The following is an 18,783-nucleotide window of genomic DNA, read 5'->3' on the forward strand; positions in this document are numbered from 1 at the left end:
TCACAACAGGCGGGGCACCCATCAATTGGACAGAGCAACCTTTGCAGAGGAGCAGGAGCACCAGCTTTAACTCTAGTTAAGAGTCCAAAGACCCGGAGTCTTCTTCAAGTGCTGCCGCTACAACGGCGGCCCAATCATAGCAGAGCGATTGCTTATATCCCCGCCTTTTCGAGTCAGCAGCAGTTTTCTATTGGCAGGCCCTGCGTGGACAACTAAAAGCCTCGCCGTGTCTTCCGAAGGTGCACACGCGCGCACGGCCAGGGCTCCTACGCAAGCGCAGCAAAGGCACGCTTCTCTCACGACCCTGAACTCTATGGTAGCGCCGTGCTTAGTGCTGCAGGGAGAAGCGGGTGGATGTGACGCTAAAGGGAAATAGGCCGGGTCGATCCCGTTTCCGGTTGTGGCCAGTGCGAAGTTGTTGCCATGGCGTATTCTACGTTCCGGAAAGTGGCTTTGGCTTCTTGCTTAGTGTTGTGCGTGTCGCTGCTCCTACCGAAGTTTTTCCGTTCGCGGGGCTGGAGGCAGCCGGAGCCCTCCAGTGTCTCCCCGTCCACCGCCACGCCCGAGGGTAAGAGGCAGCTTGCAGGGCTCCCCGGAGCGGCTCCTCTGGATCTTTTCCTAGCATTTGCGAAGGAAGCTGCACGGAAGACGGTCGCCCTCTATTTCGCCTTATGCTGCAGAGGTTAGGCGTCTAGGAAGGATACAGACAACAGTGGATCCCCGCTTTATATTGAACAATAATTAATAATCCTCGGGAAAATGATTAATGTTGAACTGTATCTTTGATAAATCCTGAAAAAGTGCGAGGTGAGAAAGAATAGCAGGTGTGGTTGTATCTCTGGGCACAACCATACGTATTAGAGTAGGTAATACAGTAGGTAATACAGCAAAGCCATCTATATATAGCCCTCAGCTAGTCTTTTCCAAATCTTCAGATTTGCTTTAATTCCCCAAACTGCGAGCCAGATTGGCTGGGAAACCTGGAAGTTGCAGGCTCAACATATCCTGTTTAGGTTGGGATAGAACAGGGGTAGGCAACCTCGGCTCTTTTATGACTCATGGACTTCAACTCCCAGAATTCCTGAGCCAGCATAGCTGGCTCAGGAATTCTGGGAGTTGAAGTCCATGAGTCATAAAAGAGCCGAGGTTGCCTACCCCTGGGATAGAAGGACTGATGTTGCCCTTCTTAATTTTTGCAGTGGCATTTTTGGGGCAGCAAGCTCAAATATTAGAGTAGGTGATACATTTGAAAATGTAGGCTGTTAATCTGTGGATTCTTGTCACAAGGGGCTAAGGAATGAACAAACCATGATTCTCACAAAGTAACATTTTAGTTTTAGTCATTTTTCACAAAGCTATTAAAGTCTGCCAGTTATTTTTCTTTTACCAAAGGCGCCTACGAATTTCTAGACTAGCATAAAGATGTAAAGGAGGAGAGGACCGAAGAATTCACCTTTTCACTGGTTGTCTCATCATTGTTTGAAGCAGTGCCACTCTAATTGGTACAGTTGAGTTTTAGTCAGAGCTAAATAAAATTACCAGTTTGATCTGTGAATTACTTTAGGTCTTTGGGCTGTAGATCTAAAATGTTATTACTTAGAACTTTTTCCTGTATTCTTTGTGCCTGTTCAACATTCAAAATCTTCTGTAAACTACATTATAGGAAGTGTGAACAAAGCAATTATTACTACTAAACTAATTCCATACACTTGCATTTACAGTATTTTATCTCAGTGTTTGTGATCCTAAAATGGGATTAAGATAGCAATAAATTCAAAATATATTTCTAAGAAAATTTGTTTTATTTCATTTCTTTGAATTATTTCATTCATAAGCACTTGTTTTATCTTCCATTGCATTAGTTTCCTACCTTTTTGTAATGATCACAGTTATTTTCATACATGTTATGTTCTCATGTCCATTATTATTTGCTGATTATACAATATTTTGGATGTTTTATATTAAATATAAATAAATATAAAGATTGTTCAAATGACCCACAATGTGTTTTCCTACTTATTGTTTTCCTCAACCCTTTTTTACTGGACATGCATCACTGCCATTATTCTAAAGTGTGTTTACTGTTGCTGCCCAAATCATTTAAAATATACATGTATAGGGAAAATGGTTATTTGTATTTTAATATAGCTTATCTGCACCCTTTGAATCTTAGATGTCACCACCATATCATTACTCCCTCATGTCATTTTTAGAGTCATACTTTTACTACCAAAATGGAAGCAGTAAATATTTTTCATTGCAACAGAAATTCAATAATATTTCTATTTCAGTTACATTTCCATAAGCCATTATTTAAGCAAGTTCACCTTTTTATTTTATATTTTTTTGTATTTAATTTGGGAGAGTTAACAATGAATATATGTTTCTTGGTCTGTTTGAATGGCACCAATTTTGATGAGATACTGCTTATTATGCTTTTCCAAAACTAAAGAACTTCAAGATCTGAATATTTGCATAGGCAGATGGATATAAAATGTGTATGCATTCTTCTTGAGTTGGTTTTAGTTATTACAGAATCAGTAATTTTAACTACTGATAATAAAACATGGCTGCAAAATATAAAGGTTAAAAAAGAGAGCCACAATCAGAACATTTGAAGAACACTCAGTTCAATCAACGATTTGCTGAACATGTGGTTATTTCCTTTCTTTTAATCTTCCAGTAATCTGTATACCTAAGTGGATAAAAGTATCTCAAGTTATTTATGCTTTGAATATGTCAGTATTCAATAGAATTATAGTTTTGTAAATGGGGAAACCCATTAGTTTGGCTGAAATTTCCCATCAAATGCACTGCATAAATGATAATGTGCAACAAGATCATTGGAGATTAATAAGTACTAACTTTCTCCAGAATTCTTAACTAATAATTCTTACCAATCTTTCATTGGTTTTATGCAGTATTTACAAGATGTTTTTTTAGAAGAAGATTCTTCTACACATTTGGAAATATCTTTGAACGGCATACCAGCAGCAGTAACAATTAGAGGGCCCTAGTGAACAACCACTTAAATATGAGCCAGCAGTGTGCTGCAGCTACCAAAAACCCCAGTCCATTCCTAGGCTGCATCAACAGGGGTAGTATCAAGATGATGTGAAGTGATGCCGTGGTAAGACCACACTTGGAATATTGCATCCAGTTCTGGTCACCACGATACAAACAAGATGTTCAGACTGTAGAAAGGGTGCAGAGAAGAGCCAACAAAATTGATTAGGAGCCTGGAGGCTAAAACATGATGGTTGCAGGAACTGGATATGTCTAGTGCAGGGGTCGGCAACCTAAAAAAGAAAAAGAGCCACTGGGAACCGGTTCCATCACAAATTAAAGAGATTTTAGATTTTAGATTTAGATTTATTGAGATTTTTATACCGCCCTTCTCCCAAAGGGACTCAGGGCGGTTCACAGGGCATAAATATAAACAACAGTACAAACATTAAAAGATAATTAAATTAATGCCCAAGTTAAAACCAGAATAATAAAACAAACCTATAAAAAACCCAAGTACCCCCATCAGGCCAGACCCGCTAGTTCGAATAAATGGGTCTTCAACCCGCGACGGAAGGATCGGAGGTCTGATGCCATCCGGAGCTCAACCGGCAGTTGGTTCCATAACGCCGGAGCACCCACAGAGAAGGCCCTCCCCCTGGGGGCCACCAGTCGACATTCCTTGACAGGAGGCACCCTGAGGAGGCCCTCTCTGTGGGCGCGCACAGGGCGGAGGGGAGTCGACGCCGGCAGCAGGTGGTCCTCGAGGTATCGCGGACCCATGCCATGTAGGGACTTAAAGATCATAACCAAAACCTTGAACCTTACCCGGAAGACAACTGGTAACCAATGCAGCTCACGGAGCAAAGGTGTAACATGGGAGTACCGGGAAACTCCCAAGACAACTCTCGCGGCCGCATTCTGTACCAGTTGGAGCCTCCGAGAAGTCTTCAAGGGAAGTCCCATGTAGAGAGCGTTACAGTAGTCTAGGCGAGAGGTCACGAGCGCATGAGTGACCGTACACAAGGCCTCCCGGTCCAGATAGGGCCGCAACTGGCGCACCAGGCGAACCTGGGCAAAAGCCCCCCTAGTCACGGCCACTATGTGATCCTCCAAAGTGAGTCGTGAATCTAGGAGGACTCCCAAGTTGCGAGCCCTATCCACAGGGGGTAAAAGCTCACCCCCCATAGAAAGAGGTGGAACATCCCAGGTGTCTCGGGAAGCCGGAATGTACAGCCACTCAGTCTTGTCAGGGTTGAGTTGAAGTCTGTTCCTCCCCATCCAGACCCGAACCGCCTCCAGGCAACGGGACATCACAGCGAGGGCATCACTGGGGTGGTTTGGGGTCGAAATAAAAAGTTGGGTATCATCAGCATATTGATGATACCCAACTCCAAAACCACGAATGATCTCACCCAGCGGTTTCATATAGATGTTGAACAGGAGAGGTGAGAGGACCGACCCCTGAGGAACTCCACAAGCGAGAGTCCTAGGGGTCGACCTCTGCCCCCCTGCCAACACCGACTGCGAGCGTCCCAGGAGATAGGAGGAGAACCACTGAAAAACCGTGCCTCCCACTCCCAATCCCCTGAGAGGGAGGGAGCCGCGTGCGTGTGTCCATGCACGCGCATGCGCAAAAAGGTTTTTTGCGCATGCGCGGACGCACACGGCTGCCATTTTTTTAAAAATGAGATGGAACCGGTTCCCGGTTGCCCGACGGCGACGGCCCGTCTGCAAAGCTGCCGCTTTCGGCAGCTTTGCAGACGGGCCGTGGCAGCTTCCTCAAAGAGCGGCGCCCCTGCCCATTCCGAGAGGTGCGCGCGCACCTCTCCGAACGACCGGAGGTGCGCGCGTACCTCCGCGCGAATGGGCAGCGGTGCCGCTCTTTGAGGAAGCTGCCGCGGCCCGTCTCAGCTTCCTCAAAAAGAGAGGCGCCCCTGCCCATTCCGAGAGGTGCGCGCGCACCTCTCCGAACGACCGGAGTTGCGCGCGCACCTCCCCAAACCTTTGGGGAGGTGCGCGCGTACCTCCGTGCGAAGGGGCAGCGGCGCCGCTCTTTGAGGAAGCTGCCGAAAGCGGCAGCTTCCTCAAAGAGCGGCACCGCTGCCCCTTCGCGCGGAGGTACGCGCGCACCTCCCCAAAGGTTTGGGGAGGTGCGCGCGCAACTCCGGTCGTTCGGAGAGGTGCGCGCGCACCTCTCGGAATGGGCAGGGGCGCCGCTCTTTGAGGAAGCTGCCGCGGCCCGTCTGCTAAGCTGCCGCTTTCGGCAGCTTCACAGACGGGCCGCGGCAGCTTCCTGAAAGAGCGGCACCGCTGCCCATTCGCGCGGAGGTACGCGCGCACCTCTCCAAAGGTTTGGGGAGGTGCGCGCGCACCTCCGCCCATTCGGGGAGGTGCGCGTGCACCTCTCCAAACGGGCGGTGCCACTCTCCATTTGGAGAGGTGCGCGCGCACCACTGCCCGTTGGAAGAGGTGCGTGCGCACCGGGCGGCTGGGAGCCGCAAGAGACGGCTCAAAGAGCCGCATGCGGCTCCGGAGCCGCAGGTTGCCGACCTGTGGTCTAGTGTAACAAACAGAAGAACTAGCAGTGACATAATACCAGTCTTCCAATATTTGAGGGGCTGTCACAGAGAAGTAGGGGTGTCAATCTAGTCTCCAAAGCACCAGAGGGCAGAACAAAAAAACAAACAGATGGAAACTTAGCAAACAGAGATACAACCCAGAACTAAGGAGAAATTTTCTGACAACAATTAATCAGTGGAATGGCTTGCCTCCAGAAGTTGTGCTGTATATGCTCCATCACTATAAGTTTTTAAGAAGAGATTTGACGGCCATTTGTCTGGAATGGTATAGAGCATGGGAATTCCTGAGCCTGCTCTGGGAGTTGAAGTCCACCAGTCATAAAAGAGCCAAGGTTGCCTACCCCTGGTATAGGGTCTCCTGCTTGAGCAGGAGTTGGGTTAGACCTCCAAGGTCCCTTCCAATTTTATTATTCTGTTAATATGGAAAACCAGCAAACCTGTCTTGTCTCAATAGATTTAATTTCTCTAATGGCAATCATACTGAAAAACATTATGGTTTATTTTGGGGGGGGGGGAATTTATGGACAAAAATCAGCTCAACTGTGTGGCGACCTAACTGCGGTTTTATCATTTCAGGCCTAATTTGTTCTAAGTAGCTATAAATTCAAAGGGTAAGTGCCAAATTAAGCTAAGAACTCCTGTGCATCTATAGTAATCAACATCAAAAGTTTCTGAGCACATTCTCAAATGCATACTAATTTCAACATAAACTGGAAAGAGCCAGTTTGGTGTAGTGGTTCAGACTCCAAGCTAGAAATGAGACCATGAGTTCTATTTTTCCGTTAGGCCCAAATTCCGATAGGTGATCTTAGGCCAGCCATACTCTCTCAGCCCTAGGAAGAAGATAATGGCAAACGGCTTCTGAAATCTTGCCAACAAAACTATTAACACAAAAAAGAAACAAAAAATGCTGAAATTGTCCAACCCTGAAAACCTTGATGGTCATTGCCAAACTATTCTCAAGTTTCTCCAGTGTCACTAATGGTTGATAAAAAGTTTCATAACTTGGGAAACCTGAAAATGTCCTAAAATGTAATTTCAATGCCTGCCCTTGACAAGTTCTGGATAATTCTATTTATATTTTAAAATGTATATACCGGTACATATCCTGACTTAGCAACTGGTCGCTTAGTGACAGTTTGAAGTTATGATAGATCTCCCCAGAGCTATTTACATCCAGGTCCAGAGTTCTAATTGCCACAGGTCACATGATCGCATTTGAGTGCTTGGAAACAAGCATGCATTTATGGTGGTTTGCAGCATGCCATGGTCACATGATTGATTTTTAGCGGGGGGGGGGTTTGCTGGTTTCTGGTGTTTACTTTTGGTTTCTGTCAAAAAACAACTATTGAAGAAAACAGGTTCGTTTAATGACCACTACGTTCACTTTATGGCCACCACAAAAAAGGTCATAAAATTGATCATGGAGTGACCCGTTAACAAGAATCATGACTTACAACCATGAATTCTGAGCTCAATTACAGTCATAAGTCAAGAGCTATCTGTAAATTGCAAAACTAACTGATCTGATTGGCTTGGTTATTGTTGATTTGAGTTTTCATCTTCATGAATAAGGGGAAGAAGCAAATATACTTCTATACCTGGGGGTGCTAATGTATCTTTTCTTTGTTTAAAAATGTTAGTTCAATACATTTTTTCTTCCAACTTTTCAACTTTAACTTTTTTTGCTACCTAAGGAGAACAGCAGTATTTCATGTAAATTGCGAACATTTGTTTTAAACAAGCTATCGGTATCATAGCTTATTACTGCAATTTTAAGCATTCCCAGATATATTAAACTATCTAGTGTCAGCTCAAAATATGTGTTACCAATTCATGGAGTCATTATCATTTGGAAAGACTGTTATGAAGACTCTATTCAATGGCTCCATTTAGCTTACAGTATGTAACCAGACATGTTAACATTTGGATTTCACCTATTGATTAGGATGTAAATAAAAACAGTGTCCTATTATAGATGGATCGACAAGACTATTTGCTTTAATTAATAGCTCTTAGCAATAGCACTTAGATTTATATACCGCTCCACAGTGCTTTACAGCCCTCTCTAATCGTTTTACAGAGTCAACACATTGGCCCCAACAATCTGGCTCCTCATTTTACCAACCCTGGAAGGATGAGGCTGAGTCAACCTTGAGCTGCTCAGGATCGAACTCCTGGCAGTGAGCAGAGTCAGCCTGCAAATACTCCATTCTAACCACTGCTAAGTTCATTTTCTTTACTGAATACATCTTTATGATTTGATCTTTTTCAGGAAAAAGCAGTGGCTACTTTCCTCCAACAGCACGTCCCCAGATGTCTCCAGAAGTCAGACCACCTGCTTCCCAGTTTCCAAGATCTCACCTTGCTGAGGCTATTGCCAAAGCCAAGGGCGGAGGTGGCGGAGGAAGTGGAGGCAGCGGTACTGGGAGAGGTCTTGTGGGACAGGTCATCCCAATATATGGATTTGGGATCCTGCTATACATCGTATATATTCTGTTTAAGGTAAGATATTTATCTTCACCCTTAAATTAATTCTTGTGTCAAGAAAGTACATGGCAAATCGTGGGTCTTGAGGTCACGTTACAGGAATCTTTATGGTAAAGACAATATTTATTTTTCCCCTGTAGAAAATTATAGAAGAAATGTAGAAGAAATGGCTGAGCAATAAACAGATACATTCCATCAATTGTTTTTGCTTCTGTCATTGTGGAACCTAATTGGTGCTATTTAAGAGCAGTTAAACAGCCAGCACATGACAGATTCTGATGTTCAGAGTTCAGCCTTTGAACTGCCAGATATTCTCCCCCATTTAAAGGAAAATAAATAAGTAAGGATTTAAAGCTGAAACTGATGCTCTCTGTAGAAATGTTGCACATGTTAGGGACAAATATCAGAATATCTAGTTATTTTCCCCCTTCTCTTTATATAATTTGCATAAAACATTTTGGTAAATAGAATTTCAGTGGCTTCTGTCAAGTTTTGCCAATGTTTGTCCATTTTTTTAAACAGAGTTTGAAACTGTTCATTTAAGGATGGCATCCAGTATTGCCTAATCAGAAATGACAATCCTACAATGGAAATATCTCTTCCTTTTGGCAACCTCTTGCTCTTTCTGAGGAACCTTTCCAAGGACATGTAGGAAGATTCTAGTAATTGGGAGCTTATGGAATAGTTGATATTGCACACATGGGTACTTTTTCAGGCATTGTCTCACACTGCAACCAATTAGTTTGGAAATATGGGACAGAAGGGGAAAAATTCATATTCTTTCTGACTACGCAATATACTTTCTGCCATTCTGCCAAGTAGCACTATAAAATACGTAATCTGTTGCTTAGTCTTTGTTTCACTTTAAGCATAACAAGGAACCAGAAATACTTGCCAAAATATAAAAAAGGACCTTTTAAGACTGAGTTTTGAGAATGTGATTTTAAACTAAGATCAAACCATGTTTTTCAAGGCTAATTCATTTGTTAATTTATAAGTTTAAGCCAGAGATTCCTCAGTTTGGTCATCTTAAAACTGGAAGAAGATTTTTATGACTTCTCCTGGTATACGAAAGGGGATGGAAATGGAGTTACTAAATCCAAGACTTACAATATCAACAATTCATTGATATAATTAAAATAATAGTTTCTAATTATGGTTAAACTGGCCTTTTTCTCATTCTCATGAGGCTTTTTAAAGATGCTATTCTCACTCTTTCTACAATAGTAGCTTTTCTTCCAATTAATAGCTTTCCTCTAAAGGGATGATCTCAACAGCCGAGCACAAATGCCCTCCTTCAACACCTGGAAATAAAAACCGGAATATCAGTAAGTACCATTTCAGATTTGAGATAGAATTTGTTTATCTGTGTGGCTTAAAAGACCCTGAGAGGCTTACTATGCTAAAAGTCAATACAGTAATAAGGAAGTAAAAAATAAAATAAAATCCAGAAAATCCCTCAACAAAATTCTACACAGGGACTTAGCATGTACCCTAGCCCAAGGCTTGGGGAAATAACCAGGTTTTCAGAGCCTTCTTCAATATTATCAGGGTTGGAGCTATAGAATGTCTGGGGGGATGCTGGGTCCCGATAGATGAACCTGATTAATCAAAGGAACCCAGAGTATACCCACTCCAATTATATTTATTAATGAAATTTATATAGTCACCTATCTAACAAGAAATGATTCTGGCTGGTGTACAATAAATAAAGAAGAGTAGAGCTATAAAACAAAACATTAAAAAATATAAACAACGTTTTAAAAAAGTAAATTAAAGGTAAAAATATATCCAGGGAGAAAGAGAGAATGAGTATATCCATCTTACTAGTGGGGCCATGTAAGCACGTCTCTGGTTTTCAGGACCCCGATGCCTGGAACTTCCAGAACATCAGAAAGATGGAACTGACCTAATTGGAGGGCCACAACATGCCTTCCTCCAGATCTAATGTGGTAGGCTGTTGTAACTAGGGAGAGGTGGTCCCTCAGATAACCCAGTCCCATGCCAAGCAGAGCTTTATAAGTGATAATCAGCACCTTAAATTGCATCAGAAGGTCAACTGACAACCAGTACAACTTGCAGAGCAGTGGTGTCACCTGGGCAGGCCAAGGCATGCCCATTACTTCCCACACCACTATATATGAAGCAGCTATAGCTTCTGAGTGGTCTTTAAGACAACCCCATGTACAGAATATTTCAATAATCCACTCACGAGATGACTAAAACATGAATAAATGTCAGAAGGGCCTCCCAGTCCAAAAATGTGTGTCTGTGTGTGTGTGTGTGTGTGTGTATTGAATATGTCTGAACTCTTCTACTGTATATACAAGTAGAAATGTTCTTTGCTTCCTGAAGCATAGTATAAACCATTTTTACTGTACTTCTATTCTTTATATGTTTTACAAAGAATGAATCCCCATCTTTTTGACTGATTGTACTGTATTTATTTTTCACACAGTCCTAGACATATACGTTTTAAAATAAATTTTACCCCAGCCAGTGAGATTTATTCTTGAGACAGGCTGTAACCTTGTTTCTCCTTCTTCTCATCCAAAATAATCATTCATTTTCTTCTTTTGCTGAATATTATATGTGTCACTAGATTATGTTTCTAACCATGATAGAGCCTTGCCTTTCTTTAGGCAATAAAAATCAGACAGCGAAGAAAAATTGAATGCAGCATATATGATGCTTCTGGCTTTAGGGATAATCCTTTCCCCCTCTTTTTCTGTTTGGAAAGAATAAAAGATAAGTCTGCTTACTAGCATTCATGGTTTAGAACAAATTCCATTTTTTCTTGATGTACATTTAAGACAATCCATGCTCGTTTAGTGGACTGAACTGCTTCAGCTGCAGCTAGTGACACCTCCTGGAACTGTGTTTATATTACAGCTGACTATGAACTTGCTCAGCTTCAAGATAAACTGAGAGAGACCGAACAAGCCATGGAAAAAATAATCAACAGAGTGGGACCCAACTGTGAAAGGTATTGTTCTTTGTTGAACGCTCAGTTTTTATACTTACATACAGACCGGGCCAATTCACATTTTCAAATGTTAAGTTTCTGGTCTTTCTCTCCTTTCAGAGGATGAGCTGTCTTTGACTTAATCTGAACTGATGTGGAAGATATAGTGGGAATTTTGGAGGAAAGCAGATAAATAATTGTTGGAAATTTGGTATTAAGACAAGCTAATGTACTATAATGCAATTGAAAACAATTTTAATAAACTTACAGAATTCCATGGCAGAAAAATCTAATGGAAAAAAACCAAAATTACAGTAGAGGGAATTCTTTCAAAGTGCAAGTGCAAACAATCCCAAAGTTTGTGTGTTTTTTTAAAAAAGGGAGACATTTAAAAAAAAACAATAAGACTGGACAAATAGTTGGTGAAGGTTACAGACATATATAAGAGTTGGGGGGGGGGGGGGAAAGGGAGAAACCACCAAGGAAGACTGCAACAAGACAGGTGGACCAGATTTATAGAAATGCTAACAGGGAAAGCAAAACTCAAAATGCCCTCAGGCAAAGGAAAGATGCCAATGACAAAATGAATTGCTTCAAACATATTCCAAAGTGGAAAGGGTAAGAAGAAGACAACTTACCAACTTTTCAGTCCAGTGACCATGCAAAATGGTCAGTGATGGCTTGGTCAGAGAAGAGGTGAAGGGGAGGCTCTCTTGAGCAGTCAAAATTACTCTTTTCTAAATCTTTTCCACCTGCCTGACCAAATGCTAAGTTGCAGTGTCTTGAAACAGATTTATTTATGCCATTCCCTTTCTAGATGAAATAGCGAAACCAATATTCAAAATGAAGCAAAACCGCTTATCATTCCATTTCCTTTCAGAAATGAGTCCCACGTAGCCATTTTTAAGAACAGCCATGCCATTTGGGATGGGGGATAATCAGTTGAGATGACAGCAGTCCCCCTAGCGGGCCCACGGCTCTTTTGACTCTGATGGTCATTCCTCACTATATCACAACTTGAGTTTGAGTTCTTCACCCTAATCTACAGCTTCTGAGCCGCATTTTCATTTGTACCCCATCCCATTATGTGGCATGGTGATGTTTTTTTATTATTATTATTTCTTGAGAGAAAGTTGGACAAGCATTCTGAATGCTTTCTTCTTTCTTGTGATATTTAATTAGCATGGGAGAAAACGATAAAAATTGTAAGTCACTCAAGAGATGAACACATGTAAAAGGTCCCTCGTTCCATTTATTTCCCAATGGCCAATGCCTTTGGGTCTATTGTATAATTATTTAGTGTCATTATTTTCTTTAGCAATAATGTGAGTCACTAAATAAATGGAAAAAAATAGACCCTCAGTAAAATATTTGGGACATTATTTTAAGTCAGTACTTTTTAGTCCCCTGTCCTTTTTTAGTTCCATTGTTTCATCTTTTACCTCTTTCAACGGAATTGTGCTGATGGAAAGGTAGCAGAGACCTTTCCTTGCACTAGTAGTACAGGTGACAACCAAAGTGTGACCTTCCAGATACTACCGTACTTGACTGCCACTCCCACCACTTCTTCCTATTGGCCATGTTTGCCGGGATGCTCAGATTTCATCCTAATTCTGATTTAGGGATATTTTGGACTATAAGAAGCCAGAGTAGTCTGATTTCAGAGGATGGGAAATATTTAAATGATCATCAATATAATTGCTTTACATGTTGGTCATTGTAATAATTATATTTGGGCTGAATCTAGAACAGCTGAAATGTTACAATCCGTATCATATCAAAGTTTGAGTAAAATTTATTTTTCTCCTTAAAATTAGACCACTCTGTGGCTGAAATATATTTGTGGAGGTCAGTTTAAACTAACCAACCAAGATTTCCTGTTTCAAAATAAGCTACCATGAAACTTGGGCCATCATCTCTCCTCCTCAATTTCACATGCTACAAGACAAAAACAGAAGTTTCCACTTCTGGTCTAAAACTAATCAGTTTTCTCTGGCATCTGAATCTGGGAAACTGTGACTTACCTTCTATCTTGATTCAAGTCGTTGCATGACATAGTAGATGTTACACCAAGATATCAGTATTTTCAGTGCCCTTCCTGTGAGAGCATTTAAAACATACTATGTCACTATGTAACCTCACATATTTTTTCTGTAAATCATTCCTTCTCCCAAGAAGGAAATTGCAGTGAACACTCTTTTTTTTCCCTTTGGTATTGAGATTGCCCGCAAAGACTTATGGAATGTGAAGTTCCCCCCCCCCCAGGAACCCTCACCTGGACCATTCCATTAAAAATATGTATAAATATTGCCAGACACTGCTACTGGGTGTGTTTTAATTCCTATTCCACAGCAGGTCCCCAAATGTCACAACTGATCAGGAGAAAAGACTTCTTCAACAACTCCGGGAAATTACTAAAGTCATGAAAGAAGGCAAACTCATTGACAGCATCTCCCCAGAGAAAGAAGCAGAAGAGGCTCCTTATATGGAAGACTGGGAAGGTTAGAGTGAAGCCTGCTCAGATTCATACCTTACCATTTACTCCCTTTATAGTGAAAAGGGCACTTTGCAGGTGCAAAGTGAAGTGTCTACAGGTACCACATTGCATGTCTCCAATAGATAGTTGACTCATGGCAACTACTTGGGCTAATCTTGGCAAGGTTTTTCAAAAGTGGTTGCCATTGCCTGCTTCTTAGGGCTAAGAAAGCATGACTGGCATAAGGTCACCCACATGTTCAAGGTGGGACTGAAACTCAGGGTCTCCCACTTTCTAGCCTGGTGCCTTAACCACTGCACCAAGCTGGCCCTCCTGACTCCAAGTAAGCTGTGTTAATCTAGAATTCCAGCAACACTGGCTTGAAAGAAAATGTGACTGCAATTTAATGTTGGGTAAATGCATTTACCACACGGCTTCCCCAAATTCCCAAAGTCTGGAAACTTTTATCAGAAATTCTGATAATATTGGGAATAAGTTGTTTGGATTCACTGCATAATCTAAGATCAGTTCATTTTATGTCTTAAGGTTATCCAGAAGAGACCTTTCCTGTTTATGATAATTCTGATTGCTTCAGGCACAGACAGGACACGATTCTGGTAGATTGCCCAGATCCAAGCCAGCCTTCTGCTGAAGAGATAGCTGAGCGAATGGAGTTTCTGGACAGTGAGGACTGTTTATATAGTGAAACCCTTTTATCTGCTCTTGCCATAGCGAACAATGGCTCTGCAGCAGGACCTGAGAAGAGCCAGCAGACCACGTTCAGTGCTCAGAGTGGGACTGGCCATAACTTTGAGGAGTGCTACTGTTGCCACTATGAAGAGGATGATCCTGCTGTTCTAGCAGAAAATGCAGGATTCTTCTCTGATAGCTGCAGCGAAACAGAAGAGGTAGTCAAAGGGGAGCTGCCGATGGACTGCGATTATGGAAATATGGTATCCACAGAGCAAAAGGATGAGGATCCTGATGAAATTGGTATCCTGAGAAAGCGAAATACAAAAGTCACCGAGTTGCTAGGACACTGAGGATTGTGTACAAAGAGGTCACTTCCACAGACTGTGATTTTTGCTTTTTGGACCAAGCTTAACTTCTCTGTTGTGTGCCCAGTTGAAATCTTGCAACAGTGTTCTTTGTCTCCCTTGCTACGGCCTCCAAAGATTTTGAAAACAAAATAATTTTACATAGTTTTTTTATGCACTTTTCTTCAGCTTTTGCCTTCAAGAGTGCAGCTTAGGTTCACTGCATTAACCTAGTCCTGTAAAAAATGCAAAAAGCAATCCAAGAAAAAAAATGTTCTCATTTTTCTCAGTGTATTTATGTATTAAGAGCAAAACTTGTCCTACATAGACTGATGTGGTTCATTTTTAGTAACATACAAGGGCAGCAAACGATCAATACAATTTAATCATTATATAAGAAGTACAGTTTAGACAGATTTCTTTGTTCATTTTGCTAAGAGATAAAAACCTTTCATATCTTAAAATGAAGAAATTACAGCATGCAAAAGATATTTCATAGGCCATTCAGTTGATGTAGTGGTTTGATTCAAATTTCCAAGCTGAATCTCTGAAGGGATGTGAAATATCAAATTTAAATAGATGTTAAGACTGTCCAGTGATCTGGATTTGAATAAGAAGAGATGTGTTGGATCACACAAGAGTATGACACCTTCCTGTGATTCATTAAAAATGGCCTCATTTTTATAGGATTGTGCAGCTGCTGCATGGAAACCTGCGCTGCAATCACACAGTCCTGAGAACAAATGTGACTGCTTCCTAAATGAGTTTACAAACGGACACTGAGTTTGCATTCAGGCTCCTATGGATTCAAAAAACATGACTTGTGGGTCAAATTTGAAGTGTTGCACATTGATATTGGATATTTGTGAATCAATCTGGAAAGAATAAATCCTAATTTGGAAATTTAACAAGTTTTTGTGCTTTTCTTTCCTAATAGAACTGAAAGTCTAAATTGATTTTCCCAATCAGTTTGGAAGTAGAAGAGGTGCATTTTTTTCACAGGTTCCAAAATCTGAATTGGTTCAAGGTCAATTTGTACATTCCTTGTACTTCAGTATCACCCCATCCAGAAAAATATCAGTTGATCATCTGGCCTGGTAGCCAGAATTCTCCATAATTGATTGGTTGCTTCATTCAGTCCCAGCTGGGACTTTCAAGATATATTAGGTTGCAATTTCTATTGTTTCCTGGCAGTTTGATGAATTGCCATTGGATGTGAAGTGACAGGAATTTTTCCCCATGCAGTGACACAGATTGGGGCATCTAAGTATCTTTTTCTCTGTCTAATTAAAAAAAAACCAGGTGGTTTCATTTTGGCAAAGATTGCTAATATTTTTTTAAAGGAAACAAGCAATCTTGCTCATCTCACTGGTAGCTCATTGTTTGCTATCTTGCTTTTACACTGATGGTTTCTATCACATCTTGTCAAATTACACTTCAGCCTGAGTATGTTTGGCTATAATCTAGATGAAACAAAGTCAGAATAAGTTTTGCAAAAACTGACACAGAACTTAACAGCATTGTGAAAATCTTAAGAAACTAGGGGCTTATACTTGATATTCAGGATAAAACTAGATGATGGATAAACCAAGCATTATTATATCCCATTTCTGCATAGTTGCAGAGCATTAATAGCCTAATACACTGGGATTTTTTATTTTTATTTTTTTGCTTGATGATTTACACACTAGTGACTTACAACATTTGCCCAGCATCACTCAGCTACTATCAAAGTGATGTAAAGCTTTCCCGCATTACTGCCATTTTGAATAAGAGTAGATGATCCCAGAAGATGCTATAAATTACCGTGCAGAAATGTCCTTCGTGTTAAAATTCTCTGTAAATTATAAATAATTGGTTTTTAAATGTGCTGTTTTATGCAAGCTTGCCTTCAAAGGAATACCCAAGAAGGAAGAAGGGTCATACTACATCTGCATTACAAGAGAATATTTGAAGCTCAGGGCTGAACTGTGGGGTCCTTGGTGCTCTCTAAGCTTGATTGTTTGCTTGCAGATATTTCAGTGCACTGATGATGTTACCTAGCCAGGTTATGTAACACCTGCAGGCAAACTATCAAGCTCAGAGAGCACCAAGGACTCCATATGCCTGCTTTGTTCAGCCTAAATATATCTCTTTGTTTTCAAGTCAGAACGGGAAAGACTGAGCCAATGGACATTGGTTGTAGCTAATTCCAGGTGTAATGTTTGGATAGGTTCCAGGAATTATATGTCATGGCATTGTTGGGAAGCTTAAGGAAATTGCCTTAGATTTTTGTCATTTACTTATTGGAAGAATATATTTAGCTTTTGTAGGTAGAACTTCTTTATGATCACTGAAAAATGTTTTTACAATGACTTCACCCTTCCTCACAACCTGGTGTCTCCCAATGTGTTGGAATGATATTTTCAATTCCCAACTAGCATAGCTATTGGCTAGATATTGTGGGAGCTATAATCCCAACAAATAAACAGCATCAGATTGGGAAGGGCTATGAACAGTTTTGTGCCTTATCAGTTTCTACTTGAGTTACAAAGGCATTAATTACTGAAAACTTTAAGAAAGGCCTTGTTTTGTGAAGTCCTCCCATTCGGCATAATTTCATGGCTTGTGCTGACCCCCTTGACACAATAATAAAAATAGTACAGGTAGTCATCAAGCCCAAAATTTCTGTTGCTAAGTGAGATGTTTGTTAAGTGAGTTTCCCCTCATTTTACAACTGATCTTGCCACAGTTGTTAAGCGGAACACTGCAGTTGTTAAGTTGGTAACAGGGTTGTTAAATGAATCTGGCTTACCCATTGCCTTTGCTTGTCAGAAGATTGCAAAAGGTGACCACATGACCACATGACCCCAGGACATGGCAACGGTCATAAATATGAGTCACTTGCCAATTGTCTGAATTTTGATCACATGACCATGGGGACGCTGCAATGGTCATTGAGTGTAAAAAACGGTCATATGTCACGTTTTTCAGTGCCATTGTAACTTTGAACTGTCACTCAACAAACTGTTGTAAATCTAGGAATACTTGTAATAGAAATGCTGTATTATTCTTCTAAACATGGTATTTTTATTTATGGGGATAAACAGTAAGAAAAAAATCCAGCACATTTTTTGTGTCTCTGGGTACAAATGTCAATGTTAAAAATACAGAATCAGTTTCTATTTTTCTATTGGTGGCAGCGTGAACGTTTTCCCATTTCATGCTTTAAACAAATGACAGGCAAGGTTTCAGATAAATATTTTATATAATTCAGCTGGACCAATCAGCAAAAATTCAACTGAAAGAAGTTGGCATTTGTTAAAATCCTCCATGCAAACAGGAAGTGCCAAGACTACAGCTGAGGCAGTTTTTGTTAGAAAAGTAAGTAATTTTAATTTACATTCTAAAAGAGAGAGAGAAATAGAAAGTGATAAATATGGCTGTTTTGAAAAAATACCACCATTGTTTGAAACAAATTCAAGTTTTAATTTTTTCTGCAGATTTTTCTGTATTGACATATACTGTAATCTCTACAACATACACAATGTAAATTATGTGAAAATACCAAATTAGTTATACACATAAATAAATACATTTGCTTCAGAAATACCAAAGTATTTTTTTTAAAAAAATCGGCATCATAAAACCACATTTTCTCAGATTTATCTAAAATTCTATAGAGTTTGAAACAAACGAAAGAATGCCTGACTGCTTAAACAGGACAAGACAGTCTTGTGCAAATTGACATAACACATTCTAAGCTTTATGCAAAAATACAACTGCTTAAATATTTGTTCTTATTCATAATTGTTCTTAGATGCCCCATATCCCTCCCTCCTTAACTCAAACACCATTTAAAACAACTTGAGACAGAAACGTGGTCAAAGTCTATTAGAATGATCATTGGTTTGTTTTAAGAAAGGCACAGTGATGAATTAGAAGGTGTTAGCCATGAGAGAAAGCATTGCTAGCAAATTTTGTTCACTTGCACTTCTGGTTCTGCTTTGTACAACTGAGAAGCCAACTGACATTTAAAATATATGTGCACATACATATTTTTGAGGAGGCAGTTAAATCTAAATATTTTACCTCGATGCTACACATTTGTCTGCAGCCTACTAGCAATATATTTTCTATATTTCACCAACCATTTAAGTTTGTGATGGGATGGACCCTTCAGAGTAACTGAATATCAGCATTTTGGCCTGGCAGCTTTTGCCTCAATCATAATTGGGATTTATAATC

At 40.6% G+C, this 18,783-nt stretch overlaps 1 protein-coding gene across 3 annotated transcripts; it reads left to right on the forward strand.

Moving 5' to 3' along the window:
• The first annotated feature begins 356 nt into the window (after nt 1-356).
• RIC3 (RIC3 acetylcholine receptor chaperone) lies at nt 357-15,458 on the forward strand. 3 transcript variants are annotated; one of them, XM_081325233.1, is made up of 6 exons: nt 357-568; nt 7,864-8,093; nt 9,328-9,406; nt 10,971-11,064; nt 13,396-13,544; nt 14,066-15,458. In XM_081325233.1, exons 1-6 carry the CDS (start codon nt 424-426, stop codon nt 14,560-14,562), a joined length of 1,194 nt encoding a protein of 397 aa, XP_081181359.1. In that variant the 5' UTR covers nt 357-423; the 3' UTR covers nt 14,563-15,458. The 3 variants fall into 3 exon arrangements, with proteins under 3 accessions (XP_081181359.1, XP_081181361.1, XP_081181360.1); XM_081325235.1 differs by having other exon boundaries at nt 14,252-15,458; XM_081325234.1 differs by having other exon boundaries at nt 13,399-13,544.
• The last annotated feature ends 3,325 nt before the right edge of the window (nt 15,459-18,783 follow it).

This window comes from Vipera berus, assembly GCF_964194415.1.
Source record: "Vipera berus genome assembly, chromosome: 1".
NCBI lineage: Eukaryota > Metazoa > Chordata > Lepidosauria > Squamata > Viperidae > Vipera > Vipera berus.